Raw genomic sequence first — 12,432 nt, 5'->3', positions numbered from 1 at the left:
ACAGGGTGCTGGACCCACAGCAAATGCCCACCCACGAGCCAGACTGTTTCAGAGGCAGCGTGACACAGGCGGGATGAGGGTCCTCCCACACAGGAAGGGCGTGGAGGGCAGGGGTCTGGAACTTTGCTGAGTGATGCTCACCATGAATACCACCACACAAGTCCCCTCCCCTGTACAGAAACACACACACAGCTTTGGGGACAATCTCTGTTCATTCGTGGCCTACAGAGACCACCTCTGTTGCATGGCTGTGTAAGCATCCCTACAGGTTGAAATACATCCAGGCTGGTGGTTGTCACAAGATGTGGCACAGATAGTCAGGAGGGGTTGCTCAGTTACGCCCTGTACTGACCCCTCTTGAAGCATTTTAAGTGTATCTGCCCACAAGGCACAGCAGAGTCACTGGGAACATCTGTCTGCAAGCCTAACACTGACTCATGTTGGATCCGGGACTGAGGGAACAACCACGAACCTGCCAGCTCCTGGGGGCACCAAGCTCTGTGGTCTCCCTCCTTGCTGACCTGAGGGCGCTTGTGTGCTGGGTCAAGAGAGCCCTGTTCACCTGGACTGACTAGAGATCCGGCCCTCCCTCCTGTGGGTTTGTGAAATCGGTACCCATCGCCCAGTAGTTCCAGTAGCGGAAACTGCCCACCCTAGCTGTTCCAGGCAAGCACCGGAGATGGGACAATTTTAGGAAAATGATTTTCACCAAAAATTGGTGAAGTGTCCTAAAGTATGGAACTGGGTAAAGAAAGTAACTCTGTCACAGAGCAGGGCCCTATGGAGCCTTCCTGGGCAAACCCCACCATGTCCTCTGTCTGCTTCTTGTCTGTAGAAAAACTTTAGCCAAAGAATAAATTTAATTAGAGAAATGAGAAAAAGCAAAAACAAAGGAAAACAGTCAAACAAGACAAAATACGAATAGTTTACCCATTAAACAATGTCAAGGACCTTTAGTTTCTCCTCAACAGCTATAGATAACATTCTGAGCCATATCCTTTGAGCTGTTTTACAAACACTAAAACCTCTACCAGGCAGAAGAAGTTAACTACATGATGACCAGACTGTAGCCATGACATAAGCTGCCACAATTCCAAGAACTGGCCTCAAGAAAATGGGAACAAACCAAACCTGGGACTGAAGATTAATGCACTTAAAACAATCAAGATGATGCTGATCAGACCACTGTCTGACTAATTTCAAGATGACTGTCAGAGCTAACTATGCTGTTCTGCACATAGCCCTGTCCCTCCTCCTATACACCCCTGAAACTTCCCTTTAAAAGCTCTTGCCCACAGATTGGCAGTGTGGAGTTGGCTTTTGGACATGAGTCCATCTTCTCCCCTGGTTGCCAGCCTCCGAAATAAAGCAAACTTTCTTTTCCTACCAGTACTTCTCTCTCTCAAGTATTGGCTTTCAAGTGGCAAGCAGCTGAACCTGAATTCAGTAACAGCTGCTTCATCTGACAGTCAGTGAGAAGGGTAGGGAGAGGCCACCTGTGGATTTGCAGCTTTTTCAGTGGCTGTAGTTTTGAGTTAGAAGAATGATTTTCCAAAAGCTGGTGTCCAGGAAAAGTGTTTTCTGGCAGCTCTATTTCCCTCTTGTTAACTGCGCAGACTGAGCCTGCTTTAGCCAGAGAGGCAATTTAGGGCAGCCCAGAGGGCTCTGGCCATTGGTTAGGGCCCTCATTTCAGCCCTTTCCCTGCACCAACCAGATATGGACGACCCACCTGGGCCTGGTCTCTGCCTGTGCGAACTGGGAATAAGGAACCAGCCCAACTTTCCTCACAGGGCCATGAAAGGACTTTGTAAACAGGCAATGGGCTGAGAGTGGTGGCCATTCAACAGGAATTTGGGGTAAGTCTGATTTGCAGTCTCCCAGCTTTGGTCAAAATGTGATACTCTCAGGGGGCCTGGTCAGAAATTCCAAGGCCATGGGATGGAGGGGAAGGGGAGATACTGAGTGATCATTTTCTAAATAAATGTATTCATTTGCTCATTTATTCATTCATTCACTCATCAAGTTCAAGTTACAAACAAATTTATCGATTATGTAAATATGTAAGACTCTGTTCCGAGCACTGGGGACGCAGCCATGAACAAGACAGATAAGCCAGGTCTCTGCATTCTCGTCATTTACAGTCTAATGGGGGAGACAGAATGTAGACAAACAACCAAGTAAAAAGGGATGTCATCTCTGTCGGAAGTGAAATACAGAGCGTTCCAGGCCCAAGAGGGTTGGGGGGCGGTGGGGGCGTTTCCCTGCGAGAGGAAGCAGGTAAGAGCAGACATGCGCGTTCTCACGCAGCACTGATGGGGACGCGGTGGAGAGGAGTTTGGCAGCCTCCTTTTGCGATACCCCTGCAAAATTACATATGAACCTACCCTTTGGCACAAGGATCTCAAAAACACACCAGCAAAAATGTGAAAAGACATGCGCAAAGCTGTTCACTGGACATAGGGAGTAGATCAAGCTACACTTGGCTCCACCACGCAACTCTACATGGTTATTTTCTATAAAATTATAAAAGCTGCCAAAAATGTTCCAACACTGAACCAGCTTTTCTGTCTGGGGAAGCAGCAGCAAATGAATTTACTTTCTGGATCGCTTTAATGCGGCCTCCTGGTCATCATTCACTAAGGAGCGCTAATTGGACCCCCAGCCTCATCCCGCCTTCTCCTCCAGCCTCTGATAAACAACGTCCAGATTGGATCCCATGATTGAGGGAAGGGCAGGAGGGGGCGGCCTCCACCAACCCGGCTGCTGGCCACCTTCTGCCTTTCCATATCTGGGCCCTGCACCCCCATTCACAGGCTAGACCTCCAGAGCCACACCCTGTGTCCACCAGCCCCACACCAACACAGGCTTCAGCTATTTTTGTGCCCTGGACCAAATTTAGAGTCATTCGGACAACCTAAATCTGTCTTGTTTCTGACCAAAAGGTAAGAATTCAAAAGATGACCTTTTCCTTCAGTCCAGAGTAACTGTTAAGAGAATGGAGTCTTCTGACCCGTCTGGCAGTCCTTCCTGCCCTCAAGCCCTTCCACAGCCCCACTGGGCCCACAGGAGGGTCTTAAGCTTGGCTCTGCTTTCCAGGCCCCCTGAGCTGGCCTGGTCCATCCTCCTGGCCTCCTGGGCCTTCTGGTTGCAAATATCTTCCCTGAAGTCCCTCCTTGAAGCCTCTCTCTCCAGGTTCCTCCATCCTGCCAAGTCTAAAGGCTACTTTCTTCTTGGCCCAGCTGTAAAAGCCCTCTCGCCCCTCTCTGACCCCACACGATCAGCCTCTCCATCTCTCCCTTTCTCTGTCCATGGTTCATGTGCCCTTTGGGTGGTGAACAATTTGGGGGCAGAAACTGAACAATGTGCGGAGGAAATGAGACGCCTTAGCCATTCACTCATCCAGCCTCTCGAGTCCCAGGGACCCAGAGAGGGGATGCCTGGCCCCTAGTCTCAAGGCTCCTGGTCCCCAGGACAGCAGCTCAGGGTCCAGTCATGCAGCCCCTGGGCAGGGGCATCCTGCTGGTCTGGGAGTGGTTTCCACATCACAGCAAGTTTCTATCGAAGCCCCCCATCTTCTCACTTTGCTGCGGGACTTGCCTCTGTTCATGGCCTGGCCCTTGAGGTGGAGGACAAGCTCCCTGGAGCCCTGGAGATGGACAGGCTGGGCCTGTCTGGCTGGCCCCTCCGGGAACAAGGCTGAGGGCCCCTCGGACCTAAGACGAGAGCCGAGTCCCCGCGGCCCTGGCCCATCAGCTCCCAGTTCTGCCTCCTGAAGGCTTCCTCCCACTCAGAAATCTCAGCACTGGGAGAGCAGGCCCCGCTCATGTCTGAGGTATTTTTAGTCACTTCTCATTACTGACTTTTTCAAGAGTGGTTTCCATAAATGGCTCTGCGCTCATAATTACCGGTCCAGGCCTCAGAGCTTCAGAGCCCAAATGAAAAGGGGACACCGCGCTCCATACCACATCAAGCCCGCCAAGGCCAAAAATAGATCCGAGGAGATGTGAGCAAGAAGGATGCGGTTCTTCTGGTTCAAACCCAGGAAAGAACTGAACTGTGGGGTTTTCCAGAAAGACGTGGGAAGTGACACACGCACTCTGTCCCATGGGGAACAGTGCACCCCTGCTCCACGCCTCACCCCTGCAGGAGCCCCATCAGCAGGCAGGAAAGGCGGGGTCACATTCTTTCATCAGAGCTGGAAAGGCCTTTGGGGCCACCCTGCATTGATGGGGAAACTGAGGCCCAGAGGGGCAGAGACTTGCCAGGGGTCACACGTCAAGTTGGGGCCCTTCAGGTGGACTTGCCAACATGGAGCCCATGTAAAACCATGTAAATCCTCTGAGTGGCGATGCTGGGATGGGAGTGGTCACCTGTCTACAAGGTTATTACATCAACAGGTGCCTCCAGGCAGGGCCCTGGGGGGACTCAGTTCTCAGGAGAGGGCCCAGGGTGACCTGCCAAGGTCAGGAGGCTGGTCCTGCCTCTGTGCCACCATCCAGGTCCCAGCTCCTTCCCCTGCCTCCCAGTGCTCCCCACTCCCGCTGCCCTTCCTCTTTCCTTCAACTTTGCAGGTCTGCCCTGATCACCTGCTACTAGGGGCTGGCGGTAGGGGAGTGGGGGGAAGGGGTACCAAGAGAGCCAGATTCCCCCTGGGAAGACAGGGGCTGGGGAGGAGTAGTCAGTCATCAGGGAATCACAGAGTACACCATCCTGTTGGCTGGACAGGGTTTTGGAGAAGAGAGACACATCTTCAACTATTGGAAAAAGAAATACCCTTGGAAACCACCAACAAAAATGAAAAAGCAACCTACTGAATGGGAGAAAATATTTGCAAATCACATATCTCATAAGGGGTTAATATTCAAAATACATAAAGAACTCATACAGCTCAATAGCAAAAATAAAAAATAAAAATAAAAATAAATGGGCAGAGGAACTGAATAGACATCTTTTTCCAAAGAAAACATACAAATGGCCAGGAACATGAAAAGTCGCTCAACATCACTAATCATCAGGGAAATGCAAAGCAAAACCACAGTGAGATATCACCTCACACATCTTAGAATAGCTATTATCAAAAAGACAAGAGGTAAGTGTTTGTGAGGATGTGGGAAAAAAGGAAACTCTTGTGCACTGTTGATGGAATGTAAATTGGTGCAGCCACTATGGAAAACAGTATGGTGGCTCCTCAAAAAATTAAAGGGAGAACTACCATACGATCCAGCAATCTCACTTCTGGGTGTATATCCAAAGGAAATAAAAACAGGGTATCAAACAGAAAAAAGATGTAAAAAAAAAAATTAAAAGAGAAAAAAGGTGTAAGATGCGTGGTGATGGATGTTAACTAGACTTACTGTAGTGATCATTTTGCAATTTGTGCAAATATTGAGTCATCTCGTACATCTGAAATTGATACAATGTGATATGTCAATTATATCTCAAGTTTTAAAAAGAGAACCATCTGCACTCCCATGTTCACTGCAGCACTACTCACAATATCAGGATATGGAAACAACCTCAGTGTCCACCTCCAGATGGACAGATAAAGATGACACAGCATATCTACATACAAGGGAATGTTATTCAACCATGAGAAAGAAGGAAATCCTGCTTTTGGAACAACATGGATGAAATTTGAAGGTATTATGCTAAGTGAAATAAACCAGAGAAAGACAAATACTGCACGGTATCACTTACATGTGGATTAAAAAAAAATCAAAAAGTCAGAAGAGTAGAAAAGGGGTTGCCAGAGCTGGGGGTGGGGGAAATGGGGAGAAGTTGGTAAAAGGGTATAGACTTTCAGCTATAAGCTGAATAAGGTTTGAGGAACTAACGTAAAACATGGTGACTATAGTCGATATATGTTGTATAATTGAAATTTGCTGAGAGAACAGAAATTAAATGTTCTCACACACAAAAAAGGATGAGCCTGTCAGGTGGTGAATACGTTAATTAACTACGTAGGGGGAATGTTATATTTATATGTATAGCAAATCATCCTGATGTACACTTTAAATATCTTACAATTTTATATGCCAACTATACCTCAATAAAGCAGAAATAAAAATAAATAAATAATAGCTAGATAGCTAAAAAGAGAAATACCTTTGGGCATAAGGTTACTCTAATAGTTGGCTTTTAAGATAGATAAAGGATTTATTGTGAAGTGAAAGACAAAATGGCAAGACAGAGACATTTAGGTCCTACTTTGTTAAAAATAGTAATACAACTGTTAGTATCTGTATTGATAAAATATGAGGGCTGGCTGCAGGCGGCCACACCAAAAGACTAAAAACACACTGGCTTTGTCTGAAGTGGACAGAGGATTATTAGGGGATTCCATGTTATATGTTTCTAAACATATGGTCTGAATTTTCTGTAAAGAAATTTCATAACAAATCTAAGGGGCATGAATTTTCTACAGTGAACATGCATTAGTTCTACAAATCCCAAAACAAAGATATTATGTAAATGACATTCCTAGTTTACAACACATGTTCACGTTTAATACAGTTCAGTTCAGCAGCATGTCCTGCACCTGATGATGGGCCCGGGGCTGGGGGGAGGGGCGGCTCCTGTGTAGGACAAGAGCAGGGGATGAGCAGGCAGGGGGACGACCAGCTGTGTGGCCTTGGGAAAATCACCTAACTTCCCAGAGCCTCCCTGTCCTCTTTTTAAAACAAACATGTGACAGCCAACGTGAGATGAAATGAAAGGACAGACGGGGAGGTTCCGGGCACGTGGTCATCACTGGCTGTCATCTCACACAGTCCCTGAACAGCCCCTAGGGTGGGTACCGTGAGTACCTCCATTTTACAGAGGAGGAGACTGAGGTTCTGAGAGGTCCGCTGGAAAGTCCAGATCACACTGACAGTAGGTGGTGAAGTCAAGATGCAAATTCTGTCTGAGTCTCAGGTCAGAACCCCCGGCCCGGTCCTACCTGCTCTCTGTCGTCCATCCCCTCCTGGTTTCCAGATAGGGGTGTCACCGTCTAGACCATGTGACAGTCACTTCATGGCTGATGTACTGTTCTCTGTCTCTCCCACTAGAGGGTCAGCTCCACCAGGACAGGGACTTTGTTTCATTCTCTGTTACATTCCAGTAACTAGAACCGAGCCTGGCACAGAGCGGGTACCACGTGACTATTTGTTGAGTGAACTCAGGAAAGAATGAAAGAATTCCCTAGTAAAGACTCAAAGAAAGTGACTCTGGGGTTCATGGAGGTGAAAGGTCACCCTGCAAGGTCAGGGGGCTTAGCAGGACCCCACCTGGATCCCTCACTTGCACTGAGCCCTGCGTCTCCCAAATCCAACAGCCTCAGCTCATCCACACCCCTGTCCTCAGCCACCCGAGACCACGGGAATAAAATGGTTTGCTTCAGGGAAGGTCAGGACAAAAGTGAAGTTGGCCCCATTCATTGCTGGCTAGACTTCTGCCTGCAGTGCTGTTTGTGCCTCAGTTTCTCAACCTGGAACGTGGGCACCTGCCACTGACCCACGGATGGGAGGCCTGTGAGAGGCCCAGGCCTCTGGGTCCTACAGCTGCCACTGATGGTCAGAGGCCCGGGCAAGCACCCGGCCTGGCTTCTCAGGCGCCAGTGAGGCCGACGGCAGAGGTGGAGCTGGAGGCAATGGGTGTGGGAGCCTCGGCGTGGGCGCTGATGCCACAGCCAGTCTGCTATTAGACTCCTCGGTGGTTCAGGGGCCGCCAACCTTCAGGGGCCTGGGGCCAAGGCCTCCAAAGGAGGAAACAATCCTGGTAGGTGTCTAATGCCCTACAGCCGCCTAGGTAATTACCGGTTAAAACCACTCTAACTGAAGAGTTTTACTAGTGCAATTAGTATATCAGAATAAAGAAGGCCCTTCTGACAGCTGGCTGGACCCACCCACAGACCAGGTTTCCGCTGAACAAAGATCTGCTTGTTAACTTCACAGTGTTAGAGGCCTTAGATCTTCATGAAACACACAGAGATGGCGTGGGAAGAAACTGGGAATCCACAGCCCGGATGATGCCATGGATGTGCTGTGCAGCCCTGGGCTGGTTATTTAACCTCTCTGAGCCCATGAGATGAGGCTGATAAAACAAAATTCACAAGTTGCTACATGGATGAAATGAGGAATTATATGACTATGGAACTTCAAATGTGAATTTTTATTCTAAAAATAGGTAGAAACAACTTCGGTTGGCTTTTAAAATCTGATTCTGGGTTTTACGTGTCTATAAGACACATGGGGACATTTCCATCACATCCACACCAAGACGGGCAGCAGCTGGGAGGGACTGGGCTGACCAGCGTCAGGTTCACCCTAAAAGAGAGGGTTGATTTTCTGCTCCTCACCCTCTATCAACCAATGATACAACTCTGAGGACAGATTACTAGCAGCCTCACTTTATAAGGAGTGATCTGAGGCTCAGAGAGGGCAAGGGACTTGCCTAAGATCACACAGCACAGGCAGGAGGGGAACCAGGTCCACCTGAGCTCAGGGTGCTGCTTGATTCATAGCAACAGCTCCCACCAGGGCTATGTTCACCTTGACCCAGGGGATGCTGGGGAAGTGGGATGTGGGCTAGGCAGTGCCTCACTCTGATGGAAGGTGTCCCTGGGGGCAGTCTCAAGTGACTGCATCCACAGTTCTCCTTGGTCCTAAACCCTGGGTCTCCAGCACAGAGCTCTAGCCTCAGTTCCACATATGGTTGCCTCTGTCCCAAGCTCCCACCCCTGCCCTCTGACCAGGAAGGCAGCAACCAGAACCCACCAACCTGAGTCTTGCGCCTGGGACTGGGCTCCCAGCAGAGGTTAACGGCTGCCTCCTGCTGCTTGCTCCCCCACCTGAGCCCCCCACCAGCTCTGGGTTGCGGGGATAGGCTTCCTTGACTGTCCCCTCTTCTTGCCCCACTGTAGGTAGCAAATGGCTAGACTCCACAAAACCTGCTGTTGCTCCCACCCCTGGGTTCCTCTTCCTAAACCCCTCTGAAAGCTCTGTCCACACTGAAAGCCTGCCCTCCTGGCACAGAAATGTCATCTCCTTGAGCGCTGGATGTAGGGCTCAACAACCTCAAACAACCTGGGCCTGTCCTGGCTCAGCCATATAGAGGTCATGCTGTCCTGGGAGAGACACTGCCTCTCTGAGCCTCACTGTCCTCATCTGGAAGATGAGGATGAATGTCATGTCTGCTAACAGGGCTGTTGGGAGGGTTAAGGGCGATGCTGAAGGTGAAGGGAGGCTGGTGACCTTGGCAAGGGGCCTCTCCTTGCTCTGAGCCCCCAACTCTTTCCACCTGGGGCTGAGCTACAAGTCCTTGGGTCCCCAGGTCCAGCCTGGTGTCTGCCTCAGCCCTGACCTCTACCCTCACTGGCCACAGACAGGAGGCAAAGTGGATGGATGGGGGACATACGTTCATGAATGTAGATTAAAGACAGTTTAATAATGTAAAGAGTTATCTTTGAGAACTTTCAGGGTAAATGTCTCCATGATTTGGAGTAAAATTTCTGCAGAGAGGAAAGGCTGGGCTTTGCCTGGGAGAACAAAGAGGGTCCAAGTTACCCATCGGGTCATTCCACAGGCCTGGACACTCACCCCATGACGAGCTATGTCCCAGGTGTGGGCCCAGGGTGACAAGCCCACAGTTCCTGCCCTGCTGAGTTCACAGTCTACTCCTTTCCCATCAGCTCCCCTAACAGCGCAGTCTCTGGGGTTCTGGCCCAGGGACGAGGCTGCTGTGGACTCAGGACATCTGGGTCCTCATCTCAGCTCTGGTCACTTTGATGATGTGACCAGGGCTTTCCACACTGAACTTTGTCCCTCTCTTCAGTATTGCCCTTATCACAGTGACAGCACCACAGCTTCTGTTTACTGTCTCCCCAGGACCAGACTGTCTTCCTGGCACTGTCCAGGTCCACTAGACACTACACAATTCTTATCTCTGGGTATGTTGGGAGGGTGGTGAATGTACAAGCCCCAGGGGACTCACATGCCTCTTCTTTCCCACAGCTCACCGACCCGCACACCCCTTAGACTTCGCTGCCCTGACCTGGGCAGTTGCCCCTCCCCCGGGTCCGTGTCCACTACAAGGTGACTCTCTGCTCCCAGCAGGTGCCCGAGGTGGCCCACACGTCCTTGCAGCCCGCGTTCAGCCCCCAGTGGCCACTCAGCCTGCCGTCCACCACGGGCCTTCTAGCGGGGTCCCCGCCATCCACCCGGGCCCCCTCTCACCCATGTTGACGAAGCTCATGACTAGGTCGGCGCGGCCCAGGCGCCGCTCGAGGGGCCCGCCGTCCTCGTCGTCGTCGCCGGCCATGGCGCGGTAGAGGTCCAGCATGAAGAGCGGCGCGGACGCGGGCAGCCGGGCGGCGGCGGGGGGCGCGCGGGGCCAGGGCCGCCCGGGCAGCCCGAGCACCGCCAGGATCTCGCGCTGCAGGTCGCGGCGCTCACGCGGGCCCAGGCGGCGCTGCGGGCAGCCGGGCGGGGGGCGCGGGCCAGGGCCGCCGCTGCCACTCAGCGCGCACAGCGCCAGGCCCAGCAGCCAGAGCGGCCCGGGGCGCGCGGCCATGGCGTCACCTGCGCAGCCTCACCGCGCGCGCATTCGCTCCCGGCCGGGCTGCCCGACGGCAAGTGGCGGGCCGGGCTGGGGACCGGCGGTCGGTAGCGGGCGTCGTCTGTGAACACAGAGGGGTCCCTAGCGCGCCCGGCGCGCGGCGCCTGTCGCGGCTCTGGGCCGTTGGACGCGGGCGCACCGTCTCAGGCAGTGGCTCCTCTGGGACCGGGGACTGTCGGCTAATATGTCTGTACCGCCGGGCCTGCCAGCCCCGCTGCTGCTGAGGCCTCTCAGGGCAGGGGCGGAGGGAGAGCTCCCGTCGGGGTTTGAGAGGCGCGGACTCCTGGCCGCTGCCGCCCTGAGTCCAGCTGGGAGCCGTCAGGTCCCGCCCCCTCCGGACCCGACCAATGGGAGAGCACGGACGTGGTCAAGGCGACCGATCCCCGGGGAAGGGGCCCCAGGTGGCGGGTGGGGACGCGGGTAGAGGCGCCCCTGAAATGCGACTCTATTGTGGGCATTGGGCGGGTCGGGAGAGGGGTCCGTAGCCCAGCCGTAGGGGGCCTCGCTGTCGTCCGGGGCTCTCCTCCCAGCCGCTGGCTGCACCATCGGGCGGGAGCCAGGTCTCGGCCTGGGGACTCAGGGTAACGGCGCGGTGCAGGGTATTTCGAACCCACGGCGCCCGCGGGGCGAGCCCTTAAACATCCTGTTCCGGCGGGATCCCGAGTCTTGGTCCCGCCAGCGGAGTGAGCTGTCAGCTCCTCCTTGGTGCGCGGTGTGTCGCCGCAGGACCCGAAATGCCTCAGTCGGGTCTAGAGGTCAAGGGACCCCGCAGCAGCCAGCCCGGGTTGCCCGCCACCGCAGCTCCTCGCCAGCCTCCCGGCGCCTCCCTTACTAAGGTCCCCTTGTAAGCACCACTGGGGGCTTCTGCGGACACCTGCTCCGTCGCTGTTCCGGATGCTCCCACTCATCTGGCTCCCGCGCGCTCCTGGCAAGCCCCCCAGGCGGGCCGCCCCAGCAGCTCCAGCAGCCGTGCTGAAACCTCCAACGCCCGCTGTGAGCCCTTCGGACCCCAGGGCCGATCCAGCCGCACGCAGGCGCACGGCCTTTCGCCTCCCGCCGGTCAAGGAGCTCTGCTGCCCTTCTTGCGCTTTTGCGCGTCTTAATTGTCAGGACTCTCGGCGGCTTGCGAGAGAAGGCCCCTCGGGGAAACTCCTCGATGACTAGCCCTCCACTACACAGCCTGCTCTTCCCTAGGCGCTTTCTCACCGCTTTCGTTCATTTATGGTTAAGGCGCTGCGCTTGGAGGAAGTCTCACCTAGTCTGAGTCTGAAGGCTGGAAGGAATCCGTAGGGAAGTGAGGAAAGCTCAGTGGGAGGAGAGCGGTTCACGCAGAGGCAATAACTGGTGTCGAGCCCTGAGACTGGAGGGAGCATAACAATGGCAGGTGCCAGTTGGCACTTACCATGTGTCAGGCATGTTCTGGGTGTTGAGTATTAATTCTTTCTTGCTCACACATAGTTATGGGAGTAGATATTTAAACATCCTCTTTTTAACAGATGAGGAGATTGAGGCACACAGAGGGTTAAGGGACTTCCCCCAGGTCACACAGCAGTGGAGCTGGGCTGGAGCAGGTGGGCAGCTGCAGGTGAGCTGTTCAGTGGAGCCTGGAGAGCCTGGGAGGCAAATGGCCAGGCTGAGGGTTTGGCTGGAGGGCTTTGCAGGAAAGCTAGATGCCTGCAATCTAGACACCAGATTGTAATGGTGCCCTAATGTGGTTTCAAGATTAAACTTTTAAATGGTGTCCAATAAAACTCACATTTTTCCATGATCACTTCAAAAAATGTTAAATATCAAATAAATTCTTATATAATCATTTGCTGTTGCCTTTCAACATG

At 52.8% G+C, this 12,432-nt stretch overlaps 1 protein-coding gene across 1 annotated transcript in view; it reads right to left on the bottom strand.

The window, feature by feature from the left end:
* The window catches only part of BMP8B (bone morphogenetic protein 8b), a 28,702-nt gene extending 16,853 nt beyond the window's left edge, over nucleotides 1-11,849 (bottom strand). Inside the window, exon 1 of the mRNA XM_074376745.1 lies at nucleotides 10,216-11,849. Coding sequence (XP_074232846.1) covers nucleotides 10,216-10,552 — 337 coding nt within the window. The 5' untranslated portion in view covers nucleotides 10,553-11,849. The remainder of the gene's footprint in view (nucleotides 1-10,215) is intronic.
* Nucleotides 11,850-12,432: the final 583 nt, after the last annotated feature.

Source organism: Camelus bactrianus, chromosome 13 (assembly GCF_048773025.1).
Source record: "Camelus bactrianus isolate YW-2024 breed Bactrian camel chromosome 13, ASM4877302v1, whole genome shotgun sequence".
In the NCBI taxonomy this organism is placed as follows: Eukaryota; Metazoa; Chordata; class Mammalia; order Artiodactyla; family Camelidae; genus Camelus; species Camelus bactrianus.
Note: the sequence above shows the minus strand (reverse complement) of the source record. Positions and strands in the feature narration are given on the sequence as shown.